The 22,169-nt window shown below is 43.8% G+C and overlaps 6 protein-coding genes and 5 non-coding genes across 15 annotated transcripts; 3 read left to right on the top strand and 8 right to left on the bottom strand.

The window, feature by feature from the left end:
- Nucleotides 1-165: 165 nt before the first annotated feature.
- LOC6601800 lies at nucleotides 166-252 on the bottom strand. Its single transcript, XR_048178.2, has one exon. It is a non-coding gene; the product is annotated as a small nucleolar RNA Me18S-Um1356 (small nucleolar RNA).
- Nucleotides 253-398: 146 nt separating this feature from the next.
- Nucleotides 399-483, bottom strand: LOC6601799. The gene has a single exon (XR_048177.2). It is a non-coding gene; the product is annotated as a small nucleolar RNA Me18S-Um1356 (small nucleolar RNA).
- A 153-nt stretch (nucleotides 484-636) lies between these two features.
- LOC6601798 lies at nucleotides 637-722 on the bottom strand. Its single transcript, XR_048176.2, has one exon. It is a non-coding gene; the product is annotated as a small nucleolar RNA Me18S-Um1356 (small nucleolar RNA).
- A 145-nt stretch (nucleotides 723-867) lies between these two features.
- On the bottom strand, nucleotides 868-952 carry LOC6601797. Its single transcript, XR_048175.2, has one exon. It is a non-coding gene; the product is annotated as a small nucleolar RNA Me18S-Um1356 (small nucleolar RNA).
- Nucleotides 953-1,142: 190 nt separating this feature from the next.
- LOC6601796 lies at nucleotides 1,143-1,227 on the bottom strand. The gene has a single exon (XR_048174.2). It is a non-coding gene; the product is annotated as a small nucleolar RNA Me18S-Um1356 (small nucleolar RNA).
- Nucleotides 1,228-2,524: 1,297 nt separating this feature from the next.
- LOC6601795 lies at nucleotides 2,525-4,315 on the top strand. Its single transcript, XM_002026818.2, has 3 exons — nucleotides 2,525-2,693; nucleotides 2,785-3,487; nucleotides 3,547-4,315. The coding sequence occupies exons 2-3, from the start codon at nucleotides 2,793-2,795 to the stop codon at nucleotides 3,992-3,994; spliced, it is 1,143 nt and encodes a 380-aa protein (XP_002026854.1). The 5' UTR covers nucleotides 2,525-2,693; nucleotides 2,785-2,792; the 3' UTR covers nucleotides 3,995-4,315.
- Nucleotides 4,251-10,051, bottom strand: LOC6601794. 2 transcript variants are annotated; one of them, XM_026992742.1, is made up of 6 exons: nucleotides 9,925-10,051; nucleotides 8,614-9,079; nucleotides 8,466-8,539; nucleotides 8,351-8,393; nucleotides 5,368-5,493; nucleotides 4,251-4,551 (listed from the first exon to the last, which is right to left on the bottom strand). In XM_026992742.1, exons 2-6 carry the CDS (start codon nucleotides 8,945-8,947, stop codon nucleotides 4,439-4,441), a joined length of 690 nt encoding a protein of 229 aa, XP_026848543.1. In that variant the 5' UTR covers nucleotides 8,948-9,079; nucleotides 9,925-10,051; the 3' UTR covers nucleotides 4,251-4,438. The 2 variants fall into 2 exon arrangements, with proteins under 2 accessions (XP_026848543.1, XP_002026853.2); XM_002026817.2 differs by lacking the exon at nucleotides 9,925-10,051 and adding an exon at nucleotides 9,657-9,914.
- Nucleotides 10,052-15,335: 5,284 nt separating this feature from the next.
- Nucleotides 15,336-16,622, top strand: LOC6601793 (4-hydroxyphenylpyruvate dioxygenase). Its single transcript, XM_026992743.1, has 3 exons — nucleotides 15,336-15,713; nucleotides 15,772-16,425; nucleotides 16,484-16,622. The coding sequence occupies exons 1-3, from the start codon at nucleotides 15,558-15,560 to the stop codon at nucleotides 16,556-16,558; spliced, it is 885 nt and encodes a 294-aa protein (XP_026848544.1). The 5' UTR covers nucleotides 15,336-15,557; the 3' UTR covers nucleotides 16,559-16,622.
- On the bottom strand, nucleotides 16,608-18,354 carry LOC6601792. Of its 2 annotated transcripts, XM_002026815.2 has the most exons (4): nucleotides 18,234-18,354; nucleotides 17,586-18,180; nucleotides 16,891-17,527; nucleotides 16,608-16,826 (listed from the first exon to the last, which is right to left on the bottom strand). In XM_002026815.2, the coding sequence occupies exons 1-4, from the start codon at nucleotides 18,319-18,321 to the stop codon at nucleotides 16,641-16,643; spliced, it is 1,506 nt and encodes a 501-aa protein (XP_002026851.1). In that variant the 5' UTR covers nucleotides 18,322-18,354; the 3' UTR covers nucleotides 16,608-16,640. The 2 variants fall into 2 exon arrangements, with proteins under 2 accessions (XP_002026851.1, XP_026848542.1); XM_026992741.1 differs by lacking the exon at nucleotides 16,608-16,826 and having other exon boundaries at nucleotides 17,374-17,534.
- Nucleotides 18,355-18,556: 202 nt separating this feature from the next.
- On the top strand, nucleotides 18,557-19,561 carry LOC6601791 (39S ribosomal protein L15, mitochondrial). Its single transcript, XM_002026814.2, has 2 exons — nucleotides 18,557-18,688; nucleotides 18,756-19,561. Exons 1-2 carry the CDS (start codon nucleotides 18,584-18,586, stop codon nucleotides 19,509-19,511), a joined length of 861 nt encoding a protein of 286 aa, XP_002026850.1. The 5' UTR covers nucleotides 18,557-18,583; the 3' UTR covers nucleotides 19,512-19,561.
- LOC6601922 (presenilin homolog) lies at nucleotides 19,492-22,037 on the bottom strand. 3 transcript variants are annotated; one of them, XM_026992739.1, is made up of 8 exons: nucleotides 21,723-22,037; nucleotides 21,415-21,659; nucleotides 21,145-21,354; nucleotides 20,862-21,082; nucleotides 20,702-20,800; nucleotides 20,367-20,639; nucleotides 19,959-20,123; nucleotides 19,492-19,897 (listed from the first exon to the last, which is right to left on the bottom strand). In XM_026992739.1, the coding sequence occupies exons 1-8, from the start codon at nucleotides 21,876-21,878 to the stop codon at nucleotides 19,629-19,631; spliced, it is 1,638 nt and encodes a 545-aa protein (XP_026848540.1). In that variant the 5' UTR covers nucleotides 21,879-22,037; the 3' UTR covers nucleotides 19,492-19,628. The 3 variants fall into 3 exon arrangements, with proteins under 3 accessions (XP_026848540.1, XP_002026849.1, XP_026848541.1); XM_002026813.2 differs by having other exon boundaries at nucleotides 20,409-20,639; XM_026992740.1 differs by having other exon boundaries at nucleotides 20,472-20,639.
- Nucleotides 22,038-22,169: the final 132 nt, after the last annotated feature.

Here is a 22,169-nt window from a genome sequence, read left to right as displayed (position 1 = left end):
ATATATTGAATTTTTTTGTATATTTAAATAAAATCTTTATTTTATATATTTATTCCCCGTCTTGAAACGGGAGTCGTCTAAAAGCTCTGTGGCTTGACATTGCCTGTAAAATAAAACAAAAGGAAATTAATACCAAAATATAAATAAAGGACTGTAGCTTATAAAGTATGTGATCAAATGGTGATGCATGTTAATAGGATTTCAACATAATTGCTCTGAGATTGGTATGAAGTTGTCATCATTATGGGAATATGGCTTTTAATAAGAAAAAATTTGTTAATACCTTCAGACGAAGGGATCCATTGAGATCGTACTTCTCCAGCTAACACGCAGCCTGTAAAATATAAAAAAGAGCAAATTAATAAACGAAAACACAGAATAAAGTCTAAATAATGGCTGATTATATCAGATGGTGATGCATGTTAATAGGATTTCAACATAATTGCTCTGAGATTCGTATGAAGTTTTCATCATTATGGGAATACTTGTTCTAAATAATCAAGAGGAATCGAGTATTTACCTTTCAAAGGATGGACAGACCAATTTCTTTCGGGGTAAGCGCTTAATATTGCCTGTAAAATATAAAAAGATGAGGTTTTAATCACAGTTCTCTTACATAAGAGTTTGCTTTATGAAGTATGTGATCAGATGGTGATGCATGTTAAAAAGATTTCAACATAATTGCTCTGAGTTTAGTATGAAGCTGTCATCATTTAGAAGTATGAATAGCTATAAATAATGATTTCATTACCTTCAGACGAAGGGATCCATTGAGATCGTACTTCTCCAGCTAACACGCAGCCTGTAAAATATAAAATAAGAGCAAATTAATAAACGCAAACACTTAATACATTTTAAATAATGGCCGATTATATCAGATGGTGATGCATGTTAATAGGATTTCAACATAATTGCTCTGAGATTGGTATGAAGTTGTCATCATTATGGGGATATGGCGATTAATAATTGAAAATGGGCTTTTACCTTTAGACCAGTGGACGGCACGCTCTATTTTATGGGTATAGGAAAGTGTTCTGAGCGGATCCATCGTGGTCCGATATGGCCATCGGCTACCACATGCTGTAAATATAATAAGAGCATATTAGCAAACGAAAACGCACAATACAGTCTAAATAATGGATGATTATATCAGATGGTGATGCATGTTAAAAGGATTTCAACATAATTTTTCAGAATTGGGTATGTAGATGTCATCATTTGAGTTGTTATAGAGTTGGGCATTAATTAAGATGATTATAAATTACCTCAAAGTATGTCTAGCAGCAATCTAACGTGTCTTCACATGGCACATGGCGCACCACGTGGGAGGTGCTGTTTTTGATTTAACGAAAATCCAACGATTTCTTCATACTTCCAACTTTATATTATAAGTATACAACCACTTGTAATATGGATCGCGCATTTCAATGCTTTTTTAACTAATGCGCTGTGAAAATTTTCTATATTTTCCATTTCTTACAAAAATTTGGGCGCCAGCGACCAAGACTAGCAGGCGATGAAAGATTCGATCCCCAGAAATATACTAAAATATGCCGTGTCATTCGAAAAATATACCGTAAATATACTGACGAACTCAAGTTCTATTATACATATTCCTCAATTTTGATATTCTGTGGAATATTATTAGCTAGATAGATCTCTCAGCCCTGCCCACATAATTTTATCTGATTAGTGAATTTATTTTCTAATTGACTGGTATATTTTAAACATTTGCTTTTATTGCATTTTGCGTATAAAGAGATTTTAGCGAAAATGGTATGAACTATCGATATAATGTATATAATTTCCGCCTTGAAACTAAATTTACCGTAAAATACCACAAAATGGATGAACACATATACCTCGGTAAAATTCGCCTCTAAGATATACCAAAAAATTAAACGGTCCGCTATTTAATAGGGTGTTTACACCGGGACTGCGTCATTGCGTCTTACCGCAAGGTAAAAATACGCATATAGTATATTATATATAGTACATCTAGTAGGATTAGATAAGAGACTTTTGTGGACCCCTGCGGCCATACTGACACTGCTCGATTTATGGAAAGAAAAAATTGATTGTTTTCGGGGAGTTAGAAAAAATCACATACATATGTATTTGCCAAGGCACTTCCATGAATTTTAAAGCGTTTCTCCATTTTGCTCCATCTCAGATAAGAGAATCAAGTCTTTGTCGTCCTTAATATGCTTGATATACAAAATTTGGGTTGCTTTCATCAAAACATAAATCAGCTGTTTTCTGGACGCAACAACCTGCGTTGGCCAGTGTGAACGCCTATTCTGCGTCACTTCGTCTATTCGGATATCAGTGGGAAACGCGCAGTAGTGTAAAACAGCTATCATTTCGTAATCAAATTCACTGTCGAGAAAGAAATTCAATTTTAAAGGCCAATTTTAACACCTACTAATAAAGAGATATACCACAAAAAATACCCTCAACTGAAGGGTATAAAGTGGTCGATAATATATCGATTTCAGTCCGTCGCTATAGTGTGCTGCCACCTTGTGCAAATTGGCGCAATTTAAACAAAAATAAGAGGAAAATCACAGAATCATTCGCAGGAGGGACGCCAGGATAGACACCCAAGCAACCAAAAGTCATTTGAAGGCACACAAAGCATTTGCAGAATTAATAGGTGTTTACACAGTGCCCAACGAAAGAAATATCAATCGGTATGTGGGGTTCCTTTGGCAGGTGCAGGGTGCTGGAAAATTGTTTATACAATCCTAATGTGCATGCTATTTGTCGTTCCGCACTACGCAGCAGCCGCAATGACGACACCGCTGCAAACTCGCATGGCGCTGGCCGAGATACCCGATCGTCTGGAAGCCCTGCGCATGGCGAATACTCCGACAAATGCTAATCGACGCACTCCTGACGAGCCGACCCCGGCGGCCATAGTCAACACACCAAATGCCAATGGTGGCGGCGGCTTGGGAATGCGTCTGGACAACGAAGCGAATGTGGTGCAGGGTCAGGACTTTGTTTTCTCGCCCCTGCCCTCCCCGGATGAGCTGGTGATACGCCAACGTGGTCGACGACGTTTCACAACTACATTTTCGCCCGACAAGCCCAATGGCGGCAGCAGTGGGTCGGGTGGCTCTTCGATGCGAAGTCCATTCCAGCGTACGCCCACAAAGAACCTTCAGCTGACCAGTGGCATGATCTTGCGCAGCTCGCCAAGGAAGCGCTTGACCATGGGCAGCACTCCACCCGAGCCAACGCCCATGGAGACTTACTCTCCGATTAAAATAGCCACCACCAAGCAGCTCTGGCCAGGCACACCCATTGTGAAAAAGCTGAAGATGGATGACCGCCCAGTGGGCCAGACAAACACAGATGTGGCATTACCGTCCCTGTTGCAGGGGCTGTCTCATCAGCAGCTTATCGAATTGATTGTGAACAATATAAACAATGCCGGTGATGAGGAACGACTCCGACGGCAGCTGCCCACGCCAGACATTAGGTGGGTGTTTAGACAGGGTTTCATTTTCCAGTTTTGTTATTTCTCTGATTGAATTGCAGTGCGTTGGAACAGGAGCTGCAATATGCCAAGCGGCTGATATTTAAATCCTTGCCCACTTCTCGCCTGTGTAAGAAAACGGATGCGGCTGCATATTCCAAGGCAGCGATGCATCTCAACGAATTTAAGCGAACACTGCAAGTGCAGGCAAAGCGCCTGCACGACGCCACCCACTGGGACGCCCTGGTCGACTATGTCAGCATGGCCTGGCAGTGTGTGGCCACCACTCCCAACTGGGAGAGTCACGCGCATAATGCCGTGCGACGACAATGCTTCAAATTGCTGGCCTGCTCCTGCTATGCGGCCATCAAGCATGGCGGAATGCGCCTCGGCCAGACACGACTGGAGAGTCTGGAGCGTAACCTGCGCGAATGGTCCAAGGACTACGAGGATGTTCTGTCCTGTGTGAATGCCTTGCAGCGTACGCTCAGCAGCCGTACTAGCATATAGAACCGAGGAGACTATAGACTTGCTGAACTCGAGGTTTAGTGGACCGTTTTTAGTAATTAAGTTGAACGTTAGCCCATAAGCGAATGATGGTTATTACTGGCCGATTACTGTTGCTGAACGGAAAGGCCTGGCATGTGTTAAAGACTATTTTTTAATTTTTTGTTCATCGACATGTTTCCTTTTTACAACGCGCGTCTGCAGTTATAGCTTCATTATTTAGTCGTCTAAGCTCCACACAAACGCTAACTACAGCCGGTTAGCTCTATAAAAATGTATTTATTAACGCTTAAATATATGCTTAGCAAGTAGGTTTGATTTCCATTGGACATTGGTTGAACTAAGTACACTTATTCGATAAACCGCGTTACATCTAGATCCTACATCACTATGACTATCTTTTACAAATTTTACACTCTCTGTCCCCCAACGAGGTCTCTCCCAGCTTTAACAAGTCGGCCCTCTCCGGCCCATCCAGTGGAGTAAACTGAATACAAACAGCAAAGTTATTAGTATTTTTGGTGGGTTTTGGCTCCGCGAACTCCCCGAGATGTGTCGCCCTGGAAATAATGCAAATATGTATATGTATAGTATATGCAGCTTAGAAGTTATGTCAGAAATATGGTTTCGATATGGTAGAGAAAACCTATAGCACTCGCTTTTAATGGCCATCTGCTAAATGATATGTATTTGTTTTTACAGCTTTTTCCATATTTACGAGCAAGCCCTCCATTTAGCCAGAGTGTTATGTTTATTTTCTATGCGAGTCTGGAGCTGCTCAAAAGCTCAACAAGTTCTTGGTATTATAAACTACTCAGCAATAATATACAGCCAAGGCTAATTACCCTTTTAAATTTATAGTTGCCAATTTTGTATAAGCAAATCTCCTCATTCGTTGCTATATTTTATGATTTAAAACTCTCTCCTCGCTCTCTCCATCTCTTTCTGATTCCTGACGGCCAGCAGCAAATGCTGTGTGAGCGATATCAATTAGCATTCTAAACTAAATATAATTAGCATGATTCGATTTTCGGTCTAGTGAATGGACAGAGGAGAGAGGGCTATGGAATATTGGATGATTTTGCTGCCTATTATTATTGTTGTTGTTGTTGTTGTTGTTTTTGGCATTTGTTTATTTATCGAAGGCGCCGTGTGGAAATGGAATCATTGAAAAAGTATATTTACAGTATTAAATTAGCATTGCTTTGTTAATCCCTGGCCATGTGTGAGTGGCATGCGATTTAGCATCTAGCATTAGATATTGTGACTCCACACACACACGATGGCAGTGCCAGTGGCAGTGGCAGTGCCAGTGCCAGTGCCAGTGGATGCCTCATTCGAATTCATGCGAATCTCTATTTGTATCTGGTACTTACACTTCTTGGCCCAGGCAGGTGCACAGCAGCATTCTTTGACCTCGTCGAAGAGGAAACAGGAACCAATGGACGGTCTATGAACCTTTTCATCGGCATAGCATATGTGAGGCACAAAAGGCAGACCCTCTGTAAAAAACAATCAAATATTGTGGTTTAATATTATAGAAAAATAAGAACTATGTACTATAATTGGAATAGGCACTCTTCCATATCGCAGCGACCTCATTTCCTGACCCTAGAAAATTCGACACTCCAACCAAAAAAATAATTCCTACGTCTTTACGAGTGGGTACTCAGCTGTCTATGCCAATCATAAAAACTTATATCACGTACTGGGGGATATATTAAATATTGTATATTTATTTAGTGGAATCTGCTTGCAGATCAGATCTGTTCATGTCTGTTCCCATTTTGGAATAATGTACAATATTTACCTATTTCTAATGGAAACCACTTAATTTAGATATTAAATTTATGAAACTTTTTCACTTTGAGTAGAAACGGAAACCAATAAAACAGAATATGTTTATGGAGAGGCACAAAAATCAGCACAAAAATCAACACAGCCCACAAAATTGTTCAAAAAAATAGAAACTGTGGAAGCAGGAGGGTGATGGCTGGAGGGAGGAGTGAGGCTGAGCGACTAAATATGAAACATATTGTTTCTCGATCGGATCGTAACACTGTTGTTCTGCTGGCCTGTTTATAGATGCGTATTTGTTTATGGGAACTCAACGTGTTGAATTTTATGAAGTTCCATGTCTACATTTATTAGAACATCCCAGACCCCAGACCCACACACAGAGGGAATACATATGTATATGGTAATTTTTGTTGCTTCGTGTCGCAAATATTTATCCAATTAAATAATTATTAGTTAATGCAAACAGACATGGAGTGGGCCCTGGGGCCTGGAGTGTAATATGTTGGTTCAATTTTGTGATTGCGCTCGCAATTGTTGTTAATCTTTGACGACAGCTGACGGGGCGAGGACGATCCCGGCTAAAATACAAATCGACAGATCGTTGGCGTAGAAAAAACCTATTTGCAAATGATTGATTACACTGGATTGCACTGAAACAAGGCATTATTCTCACATTAGACTGATTTATGCGACTCGAAAATTGCCTTAAACTTGATTTTTAGTGGTATGAATCACATTTCACATTGTCAACATTCGAAAAACTATAGTTTTATTGACAGTGCCAATAATTGGGGAAGGGAAGTGTTTGCGTGCCTGAAATATCCACTCAAAAAAACACCGCGAAATCTGTCCAATTTAATGGCGCAAAATTATGGAAATATTCAAATTCAAATTCAAATTCAAATTATGAGTGCTACAACCGGCACCTAACAATGGTCATCGGGAGGGTCCAGTCTATGGCTATATGGCTATAGCCACCCACCCAGAGGCACTTCATTTCATTCATCCAACGCTGGACAGGTGTTTTATGATTGATATTTCAGGCACGTTCCCCATCATCGATGGCTAGAGGAACTGCCCATGGAATACTAAAGGAAGCTCGTCAGGGCAGCCGTAAATAAAATAAGTGCAAATTCATATAATATATATATGTATATTTTAAGGTACGCTGAAACAGTCAATCTGTCTGTTAGGGCAGAGATTGTTGCACCCGATTAGAGCGGGCTGAGAGTGAAAGATAAGGTCGGTTCAGTTAAGGTCAGTGATAGTAATCGCAATCGTACTCGAGAATAAGTACTACTCATAAATGTAGGAAATAATACACACATATATATGTTTCAATATACTCGGAAAAGCACCGAAGCAACAACAGGGCGAATGCCTGTATTGTAGCTTAAACCAATAAACTTGTAACAACCCAAATTGAATGTCCTCTGATAGCGGTTCTGAGACCGCTAAAATTATAAAAAATGTTGCAGTGCAAAACTAAATGCAATCGTTTTCATTGTCCGGAAAACCTTCGCCCAGTTATCAGCCCAGTAACTGAAATGCCCAACCAGTCCAAAGCACATAAAGAAAAATTAACAAAATTGAATTTAATGAGTGAGGCGCACACACAAGAAAAAACAATTTAAAGGCGAGTGCATTTGAAAAGAGGAAAACTACAGCGGAATGGAAAACTGTGCACGCCTTGAAGAAAATCATTCAACTGTAGACAATCTAAGCGCCGAACCCACTAAAACGGTGGGTGGGTGGGGGGGTGCTTTAACCCCCTTCCCCTACTCGGTGCAGAATGCACATCAAGACGGAGGGAAAAGCGAAAAGAAACAAATAATACTATAAAGAGTGAATTATAAACTGACGCTTGGACATTTGGAATGCCGAAAGAATCCGGTTACAGGGGCCACACGCTATGGAAGATAAATCTAGAAAATGTGTGAATATTATAGAACTTCGATGATTCGAGCTCACAGTATTTCCAAACAAAACCTCCTAAAATAGTCAAGTATTCTGTGAATCAATTTCTAGGGCCAGTTACCTCCATAGAGGCTTCACTGTCTTTGGTACTTAATGCAAAGCAGTGCAATGAAGCGTGCAGCGGCATTAGGTTGCGGTTCAATCAGTGGCCTGGACCAGGCTTAACGACTTCCGCACCGCACCGCATCACGTGCCGGCCGAAGCCGAAGAGAACGGCCTTATTCTGACTCCAATTATCACATTCTATTCCAAGTAGATCCCAGACCATGGGACAGTTTTGTGGCCAAGACTCTCCTCACCGCCCGCACCCCAACTGTTGCGTCATCAGTGGCTTGCGTGATGGCCGCTAGTTAAGGGCCAACCCCCACAACCCCCCCCGCAATAATGAAGCTCTTTGGATAACTGCCTCAGACTCTGGGTCTGTCTGTGCCTCTGCAAGTGGGTTAGTAGCACTCGACGGTGTTCACTGTGAGAGACTGTGTGGCAGAGTTTGCTTATTGTTGCATGGGCGCCATGTGCCGAGACTCTGGTGGCAAGTCATAAACATCATCTTGGGTAAATACTCGCACTCTTTGTACTAACCTTCTCTGTGCTGCAGCTCGCACCAACAATGATCGTTGATGAACTGAAAGGCGAAATCAAAATCAAAATCGAAATGTTTACATTGAATGGAGGGCGTCTCGTCACCGATCCTCACCTGATTTCCCAGGCAATATTTCAAGACATTCGGATCGCACTTGATCGTATTGCAGGCGTTCTTCAGACCAAGTGCTTGAAATGGGAGAAAAGACAGGTGACAGATCAGAGAGGATGTGGAACCCATCCCAGGGGTGTGGTCTGCTTACTCTCATTGAACTTTCGCAGCGCCTCCATGGCGTCGTGCTGGGACACCTGATGGTCGAAGGTGAATTCCTCGTAGCTGTCGCTGTAGGGCGGCACCCGCGGCCGGATGTCCTCCTTGTCGCACATGATGCAGGAGGTTTGTGGCGCCGCCAGCACGGAGCTGAGCGAGAGGATCGTCAGCAGCAATTGGAGCAGGATTGTGGCGCTCGACTGATAGGGGAGGCTGACCCTCGGGGCCGTTCCGCTGTCTCCGTGAGATCTCCCAGTCGCACCTCTCAGTCTCTGGCACAGACAGTCCTCCCCAGCAGACCCGTTACATTCCACTTGGTTCCACATCGTGACTAATGTTGCTTTTTGCTCGCCAATTATCACATTAATTCGTTTGATTTTATAGGCGTTTTATTTTGGCTTAGTTGGTGCCTCGTTGTGGTCGGAGTCGCAGTCGTAGTCGCAGCAATCGGAGACGATCTATAAGTCGCATGGTTGAGATGCACGGAACAGAACAAATACTTGGGTTAGAAATGCGGTCGTGATCTGAATATAGACTCGAGTTACATATATGGTTCAGTCTCTGTACGCGTTAGTTTTCCACACGAACAACTTTCGTCTTATGCACTTTACAGCTGATTGGTTTGTTGGCATTTTGCGATTGTTAAATCATTTTATAGATTTTATTTCCCTTTTACTGGAGTAATTGGGTGCGACATGGCATTGGGTTCATGCGAGATATGAGGGTAAGAGAAACTGTTTTGTATCTAAGATCCATAAGAGTCGCATAACTTTCGGGGATTCTTTAAGATTTAGCTTTGGATGTTATAAATTTATAATATTTCTGGGTTCTTAAAAAAAATTCACTTAAAACTTCACTTTAATATTTTTCAAAATCATTTTTTTTTCTTGATTTCAAACAACAAAAAAATGTATGATTTTAGAGATCTCTGTTACACCAATAGTTCTTGAATTCAGTTTCATATTTTATAGGATTATAGTGTAGAGTGCACTCTTCCTTATTTATTATCATTGGTTGCCATTTCACATATCTTACAGATTTCTTGTTTCCACATATCCACTTCAAATGATTGCACACCATCTTCGCCTGCCGGCTTTCATCTGATAAATGACTTTGAAATTTGGTGGATATTATTCCTCTTCACTTAAAAATGCCTGGTATTCTTGGGAATAATTTATCGGGCAGCCATCCAACGGTTCCACATCTCATAAATAAAAAGTTACAGATTTCACAGGCACACGCACACACCCGACAGGAGGCGGGAATGAACTGGACAAAAATATAATATGAGTATTTGTCGTACCGCTGCGATGTATTCGCATCAAGATCGACGGGCCACACGTCCGATTCTCAGCCTATGCAAATTCGTTCTGAGCGTTACTAGTCGACGCTGCCGTCACCGTCGCAGTCGCAGTCGCAGTCGGCACAGAGGCGGAGGCGGAGGCGGAGGCGGAGGCAGGCGTGCTTTGCCTGGTCGGACGTCGAATCGCACGTCTAATGAAAGCAAATGCCGACGGGCTGGCTGGATTTAAAGGTAAGTGACCAAGATAGTGGGCAAGGGCCTTGTTAAATTTTAAAGAGGGATGTACTTATGTAAGTACAACTGCAAATATTTTGATTGTCAATAGCTGAATTGCGATATAGATAAACATACTTGCATATAAAACCGGGTCGTGATAACGTTTACCGTTTGAGTCCAAGAGCTTTTTTAATAAACAGGACTACTTCATTAAGCATTTATACTGGAGTATAAATGGAGTACTGGATTATCGTTTATGAGATCATCCAGCATCCTCCAGTTTATAAACAAACTATTCGCTCAATTTACACTCGCTTCCCCCGAATGATTAGCGCCGGCTATCAACGGACATTCAATCATTCAGTCAGTCCCCTGTGAATCACGCTCCATTAATAATATGGCACTTAATAAGCTGCAGTAATTTGTTAGAAACGAAGCAGAACAGAACACAGGACAGCAGCATTTTCCCCCCAAGAGAAGACACCACAAACAAATGGACGGCATACCTTGGCATACCGAACAAACAATATCTGACACGCATGGAAATATTTGTATAATTTATGCCTACCTAAATGCCCCAGAGGCGATCCCTTTAAATAGATATATGTATGGCGATCTGCATCTATTCTATATGCCCTGGGCCTCGGTCTCGGGTCTTCATAATTTGTTTGTTTAAAAATAAAATAGAAATTCACATAGACGACGTGGCGAAGAAGTTTTCGAAGCAATCTTTTGTTTATTTGTCTTACTGCAACCTGCTATGGATGGTCCGTCCCCACCTTCTGGCACTCCCTCCGTCGCGGATCGTAAATCTGGACAACCCGTCTATTTTCATGTTTTGAAAGCGAAATTTTATGGACCTTACTTTCTAGAATTACCCAAGACCGTTAAATGTAGCTCTGCCATCAGATCTGTGGGCGGTGATTGTAGTTTCCTTCTGGTTGATGTGGTTTCCAGCTACCACAATACTTAAAACCATAAGTCGGCGTGTAAATAGCGTCAGAAATATCATTTATATGACGGCATCAGGCATAAAGAACTTAATACCTTGCTGCCACCGCAATAGATAGGACATTGAGGCACGAGAAGAGCTGGCTGTGCCCCAATCGTGTCAAGGTGAAAGTGAATCATGCCGGGAACAACGGCTCATTCATTTACCCCGTGGTAATGTCATAATAAGGGACTTCCTCTCACAGCACATGAGGGCCCACAAAGGGCGAGGCGCCTCTAGTGGCAAGTAATGGAAGGCCGCCTTGTCGAAAGCTTGACGATTGAGTTCTGGCACGCAAACTGAATTTAATTCGCAAATTTGCATACAAATATTTGGATTTACATACATATGTACATAGACGGGGCTTTGGGCTTTTGGGATAAAACGATGTTGCAAAGTACAGCGGTACACGGGAAAGAAAGTCCTAGCGAGTGTTTTGATGGCTTTAATGGGGAAATGACAGAACTAATAAGATCCCATCTCTGCTCGTAAAAGGACACAACACAACAACAGTAACACAAAGTAAAGGCGAACCATACACCCCAAGACGCCCTTGCGATTGATCACTGTGTTTGCCTTCCTCTTTGCGGGTACTCTGAGAGCAAGGCGGCTTACGCTCTCAGTCTAAGTAAAGTGCAAGCGAGACAAAGAACTGCATTGATAAGAAGGGAGAAAACGCGAGAGAGGGCAGCAGCTACTGTTGAGAGAATAACTGCTTATGAAACAAATGCTCTCCACTCCACTCCCCACCACTCCACTCCCAAGGTGTTTGCCTATAGTACACAATGCCCTTTTCGTTTTGCTCTCTCTCTCTCTCTCTCTGCTCTGGGAATTAATACACTTTGTCCTTTTGCCGCGTCAAGCATAAAACTAGTTCCAGCAGTACCTCTAAAACGCTGCACAGTTTATGGAGCACTGGTGTTCAAGCGGCTTTCAAGCTTCACCGAACGGCACACTTCCACTGCAGATTTATGATCATTTCCACACCAAACAATCAATCAACAAAATCGCAAAAATATCATCTATAAACTATTTTTAATTCTCCAACTAGAAATTCCGTTCAGTGTGTGTATATTTTCTTCGGTATAATTTATGTTGTAATTTTTAAAAGTCTCTTGTCTTGCTCTGGGCAGGGGGTTTTCGCTTGTCAGTTCGGGGCCAGCGATTTGGTGTTTTTGGATCGTTTTTTAGCATAAAGATTTTAATCGCATAGCGAGACGAACAAATTTGTCAATATTTAGAAAAAAGTTTAACATAAATTTCCACAGAAGCAACACAACAAAAACGTGGTTTGGGGCGAAAAAATAGAGATGGCGACAAATGATTTTTTTAGATTTATACACAAAACCAGCGACAGTTCAAGTACGTTCGGAGGGGGGGGTTTTTTTTCGTTTCGTTCGTTTTTTAATAGAATTATAGCAATACACATGAATAATTTGGTAGTTGTTACCCACTTAAGTTGAACAAACAGATTTGTGATTTGGTTTTTTAGCCGAGAGTCTGATTGTGCCTGGTGCTTGGTGCCTGGTGCCTGGTGCCTGTGTCTGGGGCTGTTGTTTTGGAAGCGCATTAAACGCGACTGAAGGAAGGATGGAAAGCGTGACGTAGACCGGCGACAGCTTGCGGCTATGGCAACAACAATAGAAACTCATATCGTTCTCCTGTCTGCCGTGCCGTGTCCTTTGCCCGCCCAGGCGTCACCACCAGACCCGAACGTACATAAGCCCTTCCACACGCAACGCAACCCCTAAGCAGACGCAAACTTTTTCCTGCTGGCAACGCTGTCCTCGTTCAGCTCTCTGCGTGGCGAGCCAGCGAAACAAAGGGAGAGTGGAAGCCAGACCAACGGTGCAGAGAGAGAGAGAGCGCGCCTTGGAAATACAATCCTCCTCTCCCAGCCAGCAATGCAACAGGCTTCCCACATCAGAGCCGAGCAACCCGAGAGCAAACCCGAGGAGCGCAGAGAACGAACCACCGTTGTTTCGCCAAGGACAAAAGTTTGTTTAGCTAATGGCAAGTCCGGTGGGAGACTGGTGGATGCCCTCCTTGCGGGGAAGATGCAGGAGCGGGGGTTGTACATTTTGTTGGGATAGGACTGGTGTGGGTAAGATTCTATGACTAATGGAACTCAGGTTGTGACAGGTGTACTAGGAGGAACCAACACTACTCGGAGCTAAGAAATGAGGGCATTTGAGTTCATTAAGTGGACAGAGTGATGGTAATATGATATACAGTCGAACTTTCCCAGCACGAATATGGTCTAGGGATCCTTTAGAAAGATTTAGAAAGACTCCACTCAGTCCAGCTCAGTCCATGGTTATATCAATTCAATAACCATATTATTTAATGGACTGTGCCACATCTGGCACAATCATCAAGCGACAAGTGTACAACCTCCCCCCTACAAATGTTAGCGGGTTATCGCCTCCGCTGCGCCCTAATAAGCCAATCATAATAAATGTCAAGCATCGATTTGGCTTCCTGCCAATGGGGCACTAGACCATATCATGCTCCTCACCCCACCTTTGCAGTCCCCCTGTCTCTTTTGGGGACTGTCAGTTCATCATTAGCTCGTTGCCAGCCAGCCAGCTGCTGGGGCGACTTTGTCTAGGGCTAATCATGAATGCTTAGCTGCCTGAATTGCTCATACGCCATGTGCTCTAGTATTTTTAGAGCAGCCCTCAGAAAGCATAAATCGAAGCTACGGGAGTGGGAACCGTTTAATTTATGTGTGTGTAGAATGGTTGCCAAACACCTGACATCAGTCGTCAGTCAAAATGATAAAGAGAAACTGCCCTATCTCAAATACCAATAGAGTTGAGCATGAGCCATCCTTAAGGCAATTTCGAAGACGAAGCAGAATGAAGTAGCTAAGATCTTCTCTAAATCCATTTATAGACATAAAGAGATACATATTTAGTATAACTCAATCAGATGGTCACCGAACAATGAAAAAATCGAAATCATCTTAAGCCCACAATTAATAATCAATTTGCGGCAATAACTAAACAAAGTAAATGAATTATGGCCAACGTGTGCCAAGGCAAAGCAAAACAACAACAAACAACTGTCTTGGCTCTTGGGTAACCAGTTTTCGTAGCTTATTTTCAGAGCACTTCAAAGCAATTCTAATGCAAAACAACTCCCATAGTGATATACATTATCCCCTGGAACAATAACAATAATAGCTCCGGATGGCATTAGCACTCTGTTCAACCATGTATTGTTACTTTTTGGGGGCTCGCAACTGGAATCAAGTTCAATGCGACTTGGCAACTGTGGACTGTGCTGCGGCGTGTGGATCTCCGCACAGAACTCGACTGCCGGCCCGGCAGTCTCATGAATATTTAAGGGTATTCTAGCACATTTTGCATAATGAGTTGAGATATGTATGTCTTTGTGCATATAACGGGTTAAAGGAAGTGAAATTTTTGGCTTCGGAGAACCTTTGTAAGGCCGCTTTGATAAGAAGAAATTTGGAGGAGGCCTGTCTGTCCCACTTGGGCAAAGCGCAATTCATGTTTGTTGATTGCATAAATTCAGTATCAGTATTGTGGAAAATATCGCCACCTGTTCTAGTAAACAAATTTCTGCAATCTCCGCTTAAAATATGCAAACAGCAATGACAACAACAAGACCAACAACAGCCAGATACTTAAGATATTCCGATATATATAGCATCGGAATGAAATAAACAAAATACTAGTTTGGCTCTTATTTAAATTAGTACAGGATTTTCACCTGATCAACTTGGTGGAGGCTGGGGCCCTATATAAAGCTCCGATTTGCCACAGCTCAGGCCATAATCAACTTGTAGATCGTGTAAGATCAACGGAACGTAGAAATCTTTATCGCGTGTGAGGAGAGGATTTGCATAAATTGAGTCTGAGTGATAATGGTAAATGTGAAAAGTGTTCCATAAGAAAAGAACCAACGTGGTTGTGCGTGAAATATTTTGGCTGATTCTTTCACGAATATTTGAAATCTCTGTTGAATTAAACATCAGTACACCGTGAAAGTTATGTTGTGATGACGATGACCCATCTATCTTTAATATTGTAGATCCCTAACCTATTTTTTCCATTCTATTTCCGCTGTGCTAATAGACCAGCTATACTGACAAAGGAACCAAAGTAAGATCTAATGAAAATTCACTACATAAATCACAAGATTGTAACTGTTCCTGTACTCTGTCCAGCCTGAAGCCGGCAAATTCCTAAGCTTTGATCACTTAACGTTTTACGTTGGTAACGCCAAGCAGGCGGCCAGCTACTATACCACCCGTCTGGGCTTTGAACCACTTGGCTATCAGGGATTGGAGACCGGGGAGCGACGCTTTGCCAAGCATGCTGTGCGCCAGAACAAGATCGTCTTTGTGTTCGTCTCGGCCTATACGCCGGACGATCGCGAGCATGGCCTGCACTTGATGCGCCATGGGGATGGCGTCAAAGATGTAGCCTTCGAAGTGGAGGATTTGAATGCAATATTTACCCTGGCCGTGTCCAGAGGTGCCGAGGTGGTGCGCGACATCTGGGAGGAGAGCGATGACAATGGATTCGTGAGATTTGCCACCATCAAGACGGTAGGTGGAGCAAGCTGATAACCAAAGACAGTTCCTCGCATTAATACTCGTCATTTAGTATGGGGACACCACTCACACCTTCGTGGAACGCAAGGGCTATGCGGGGGACTTTCTGCCCGGCTTCCAGCGTTCCCCTCAGGATGCTGTGTCCAAGAACTTGCCAGCGACCAAGCTGAACTTTATCGACCATGTGGTCGGTAATCAGCCCGACCTTCAGATGGAGAGCGTGGCCTCTTGGTACGAGAGGATTTTGCAGTTCCATCGATTCTGGTCTGTGGACGATTCGCAAATCCACACCGAGTACTCGGCTCTGCGCTCCATTGTGATGGCCAACTACGAGGAGACCGTGAAAATGCCCATCAATGAGCCGGCCAATGGCAAGAAGAAGTCCCAGATTCAGGAGTATGTGGAGTACTATGGCGGCGCAGGTGTGCAGCACATTGCCCTCAATACGGATGACATTATCCAGGCGGTTAGCAATCTGAAGGCGCGTGGCACCGAGTTTCTGGCCATACCGGCCTCCTACTACGAGATCCTGCAGGAGCAGCTTTCGCACAGTCGCACCACAATCAAGGAGGACATGGAAATACTACAGAAATTGAATATTTTAATTGACTTTGATGAGAACGGATACCTTCTGCAGATCTTCACGAAGAACTGCCAGGATAGGCCCACTCTCTTCCTCGAAGTGATTCAACGCCACAATCACAATGTAAGATGATTGCTTTACTGATTCTAAGAACACTTTATTCCTAACACAATCGTTTCAGGGCTTTGGCGCCGGCAACTTCAAGTCCCTGTTCACGGCCATCGAGATTGAGCAGGCCAAGCGCGGCAATTTGTAAATTATGTATAATAATATCAAATTATAAATATATTGAATTATCCAGGTAATTCAATGGAATGGCATCCGATGTTATTTTTATTTTATCGCTGGTCTCTAAAGCGAGTGTCAATCAACACCTCATTGCGTGGATCGTCTTCGGCAAAGGAAACCATGTGGGGATTCCAGAAGCCTGGCGGCGACCCAGTTCGCTCATTGTTGTGTTTACATTTGCTCAAATAGAGTTGGATCTTTTCATCATTCAGGTTGGAGCCCATGAAGTTGATAAACTAGAAACGGAAAGGCGGCTTTACATGCTGTACACCAAATGGAACTGTGTTTTGGGGCACTCACCTTTTCGCACTCCTCGCATTCAATGTTAAGCCGCTCTTTGAGTGTCAATTCAGGTTCCTCCTTTACCATAATGGGTCGTGGAATCTCGTCGTCAGATTCCTTGCTGTCGTCTTCCTCCATCATATATTTTTCAATATCTTCAGAAAGTCTCGTTGATTCATTGCCGTGATCTTCGTTTGGCTGTGTTATTGGCTCATCTTTTATGGCTCCGACTGGTGCTAGAGCAGTCGGAACTTTCTGTGGATTGGGTTGAACGTGTTTCTGTTGGTCAATCATTATCTTCTCGTACTGCAGTAAGGCAGACGAACAGGCATCGTCGTCCTCTTTCATAATCTCCGCTAGAACATCCATTGTGCCGATTTTTTTTATGTCTTCGCTGCTATCATTCACGAAGATTATGTCCTGTGTGGCAGGAGTGAGTATGACTACGCTCTCGCTTGAGTTGTCTATCTTCAGGTGCGGAGGTGTAGCAGGTGGCGGCATTACGGGTAGTTCGAGGCTGACGTCAGGCAGACTGTCGATCCCAATGAACTTTTCTACGTCCATGTGAAAGCTAGGGTCGGTGTTTTTGATGTTGACACTGTTGCTCCTGCTCAAGACAAAGTTGTCTTCGTTTAAGGCGTTGCCTATGTCGGCTCTGCAAGCTTGGCGTTAGATATTACACAGGGAAAGACACGGGTTTATTCGATAAATACCTTTGCAGCAACGAGCGAGACGCCGGGGCACGTTTCGATCCTGGGCTTGGGTTGGGACTTTCTTCTATCACATCTTTTTCGCTGCCACTTGCCTTGTTGCCATCGAATTTGAGACGAGTCTGTTTAAATTGCAGGCTGCTACCTCTGTGCGTCAATGACAGTTTGGTCATCATTCCGATATTCTTGGGTGTCTTCCGGAGCCAGCTTTGGCTCACACTGGTCACGTTATTGGGCTGTACATTCTCTAAATTCCTAACATCAGGCTTGCGATGATGTGGCCTGAGCTTGCGAGGACTGCCAATGGATGGAGCCTCGGTTTCCGCTATGCTTTCGTCTTCCTGCTCTTCTGTGTCTTCATCAGAGAGCTCTATGCTGTTGAGTGCTATATTCATGTTCAGCGAACTCTGACTTTGCGGAAGCGGTGAAATATCTTCCTTGGACTTCTTGGGCGACACTTTACGTCGCTTGTCGTCATGGAGAACGGCCAGCGATTCCTGACGTTCTTTTAGGAGATCCACAGCCCTGTGCAGCTTTTCATTTTGAGCTTGCAGGCTTCCAATAGTCTTGTCCTTCTCCTCCGCCTCATGTTGCATCACTATATGGAAAACCTTTCTAATTATATTCCCAAAAAAATGTACTTTAACTTACTTAAGGCGTGCTCTTTAATCGTATCCAGCGCTGCTATGAGACACTTTATACCTTTGTCTTTGCGCCCACGACATGCTCCACAAGTCATTTTGGCGTCGTTAAGAAATGATTACCTATACTATATTTTAGTTTATTTATTTGTAGAAATGTATTAAATTATCTTTTTCAAGCTACGATAGTTAGTTGTCCAGCACTCTATAATGGCATTCGACAGTGCTGGAAAAATTCAGATGATATCGATATGATACCAGCTGATTGGAGTATCGATAGTCGATTTAGCTAAAATCGTGTTAGATTTTATTTTTCAGCCCGAGAAACTTAAATTTATTAAAGAAACCGAGCTTTTCAGCATGGCACACTTGCGGGAAACCTCGGACAAGGCTTTGAAGCTGTTGCGAACGTTGCCGCGCGTGCAAATTGGAAACCTGCGACCAAATCCCAACTCCAAACAGAACGTGAGTGCTTTGCCTGACCGGTTGAATAACAACTTTTGACATACCCGATCCATTCAATCCTCTGCAGGACAAGCGCGGGCGGGCGCAGCACGGCGGTGATAAGCATGGAGCTGGCAACAAGGGCTCCGGACAACGCCAGAACTTTATGCGTTTGGGCTATGAGACGGGTAATCAGCCCTTCTACTTGCGGTTTCCCTATGAGCCGTATTACAAGGGCCACCACATGAAGCGCCAGTACCCACCGATCTCCCTACTGCAGCTGCAGGTGCTGATTGATACGAACCGAATAGATATCAGCCAGCCCGTAGATATAAGTACGCTGTGCAACTCCGGTTTGTTGAAGCTGAAGCCTGCCGAAATGGAATATGGATTCCAGCTGACCGACGAAGGATTGGACAACTTCAAGGCCAAGATCAATATTGAGGTACAGCATGCAAATGAGGCGGTAATTGCAGCCATCGAGCGCAACGGGGGTGTCATTCGTACAGCCTACTACGATCCTCGGAGCCTCCACATGCTCGCCAATGCGAAAAAGTGGTTCGAGAAGGGTGTCCCGATTCCTTATCGTATGATGCCGCCTCAGGACGCCGTGGACTACTACACAGATGCCAAGAATCGTGGATATTTGGCAAATCCCGAGGAGATCAGCAAGGATCGACTGGTGCTGGCACAGAAATACGGCTATCAACTGCCCCGCATTGAAGACGACTCTGCCTATGAGATGCTCTCAGCCACCAAGGATCCGAGGCAAGTGTTCTATGGCCTGGAACCCGGTTGGCTAATTAATGTTGTAGACAAAACAATAATGAGGCGCAAGAAATAGTTATTTGTGTTACTATGCATTTTGTTAATAAAGATTTGATTTTAAAAAGCTTTTTTAGACTATGATAAGAAGGACATCGACTTGTCCTTGTCCACTAAATTCTTGTATGTCTCTTTCTTATATAAACACCTGCTTGGCCGACAGGTTCTCCATGAACGGCTTAACCACAGCGCTCGTGGCAAAGCAGAATATCAAGCCAAAGGTGATGGAAATGGGCAGGGCTGGCAAAGCCTTGCGCCAAACGGCCAGGAGTAGCAGCGTGAGACAAAGTCCAATCAAGATGGCCACAAAGCATGCAATCGTTGTGGTCCAGTCGCCATAACTGGAGGCTTTACCCACTAATACCGAGTAGAAGATGAAGTCGCCGAGCCCCAATTTGATGCCACCTGAGAATCAAATTCCTTATTAATTTCTAATGGCCGCAGGAAACACCCCGGTTAAACTTACGCTCCTCCTGGGCATCTGCTGGGGCCTGATCTGGTGCTGTGACAGTACGATACTCGTTGGAACGTTGGGCATTGCCGCTCTGTGTACTCTGAACTTCAATCTGACGACGTGCCACGCGATCATTGAGGTTGTCAGACCATTCCTGGGTGAAGCCTGCTGCCTCAGCTGGAAGTAAGAGCATAAGTGTTAAATATTGGGGAGCATATTTACAGCTCCATACGATATGTATACATCTCAAAATAGAGTAATGTTCTACTAGCAGCACCTTATACCATATACCCACAACGAAACAAGACATAAGAGAAATACGAGTACTTATAAGATCAAACACACACAGATAGGCCAATAAGAAGCGTTGTACACATGGGAGAAGTAAATTAAATCATAAAAAATATAATGCATATGTACCGTTTCCGCGCAAATTGCTTTTAAAAGTCACAAGTGGCATACCTTCAGCTGCCATTACGTTGCTATCATCCCGCTGATTCTGGTGAGGATGTGTTCGAGTATTACCTGAGCGGGAGCTGCTGCTGGCCACAGCTGCCTCTGGGGATGCCAGAGAGTTTTGTGTGGCTCTCGTAGTTGTAGTCGAGTTGCTCGACGAGGGCGATGAAGTGACTGCGGGCTCCGCCGATTGTTGCGGTGTATAATGTGTGCCCATAAGCGTATAAATAACAGTGGCTGAACAAATGGAAGAATTCTATAATTCGAATGATCTGCAGCTGGCTGATAAGAGTCCTTACATGAGTAGATCAGAGCGGGGAAAATTTGCTCATTTCGTTCCTGAGCAGTTTCCACTAATATGCGCAGCGGTCCTCTTGGTGTAAGGACAGCTATGAGATCTGTCAACACATGAATCGGTTTAGTAAAAAAAATGTATGCCAAACCCGCATTTATCTTCACCCCAAATAGAAATTGCGGCCAAGACAGCCCAGGCAGTCCACTCTGGGAGATATTTAATAAAGACCAGTGCCATGAGGGCTGCAACGAATATGAGGTATCCCTGTTGCAGACGCAAAGGTCCCTGCCAATGTATGGACATCATTCCAGCCACACCAAAGTTCCACATAAAGAGCAGGGCAGTGGGGTAGTCCATGGGTACGTTGTAAGCGCGCAGGAGCTCCCTAAAAGCCATAGATGCCATAGAATTAGATTGCACCAAATTGAAGAGATCGGCTATACTTACTCCAAGTATAAGTACGTGAAAATGAACAGGAGCATGAACGAAGAGAGAATTAACCAACCATGGATGATGCGGTAGCAACGCTTCTTATAGAGGACTATCAATAGAATAGTCATCACAACCACCACGCTCATCAGAATCAATGAATTGGCCAGAGCATTCCAGAATTTGACACTGGGCTCCGGCGAGAGCTCATGGAACGGAGTGTACAGACTGCAATTAACAATTGGATTAGTGACGAATCTCATCTACAAATATCTCTCTCTGTCTTACAGATAGACATCAGTGCTGGAGTAGAAGCTGATCGAGTTGATTGTGGCCACCACCAACAGCATGCACAAGGAGACGGGCACAAACAGTTTGATGACATGCTGGGCGCCGTATTTCAAGCCCTGATCCTCTTCTGTTTCATTTGGGGGAGGTCCGGCGCCACCGCCACCGCCGCCGCCGCCACTTAATCTTGATGGTCGAGAAGCCGAAGAGCCCCTTACCGCCACACTGGGGACGGCAAGTACAGCCTGGCAAAGAATCACAAGAATCAAGTCATCTGAACCGCCCACAGAATCGTATGATTAACCTACCGCATCTGTTTGATCCTGATTATTGGAGCCATAATTGCCCCTTTGTTGTGTTCGCTTTGGAGGACGCTCCAAACGCTCTGCTGCGCCGCTCAGGCCACTACCATCAGCGCCAGCGCCACTCCTTGACGAGGACGAGGCATTGACATGGCCGTCCATGAGCGGTGTGCGTTCGGTTGCCTCCTTAGCGCTCGACGATTGCCACTTTGAAGCCGTAGTTGTGGGTTAAAGCACTTCAAAAGAATGTACCCAGTGAGTGTTGGTTGAGGATTTGACCCGATGGGAAAATTTTCTTTAGTTTTTTGCAGCAGACAGAGCGATTCATAGGCTAGTGATGGGCGAAAATAACTGCAGCTTAGTAATCGATTGCAGAATAATTATTTAGATTACATTTTGTATGCCAAAATATAATAGCTTTACTAGGGGAATCTAATTAAAGTGCAATTTATT

The sequence above is a fragment of the Drosophila persimilis genome, unplaced genomic scaffold (assembly GCF_003286085.1).
Source record: "Drosophila persimilis strain 14011-0111.01,24,50 unplaced genomic scaffold, DperRS2 tig00000780-arrow-arrow-pilon, whole genome shotgun sequence".
Taxonomy (NCBI): domain Eukaryota; kingdom Metazoa; phylum Arthropoda; class Insecta; order Diptera; family Drosophilidae; genus Drosophila; species Drosophila persimilis.
The sequence above is the reverse complement of the archived record's forward strand: the minus strand, read 5'-3'. Positions and strand labels throughout refer to the sequence as shown.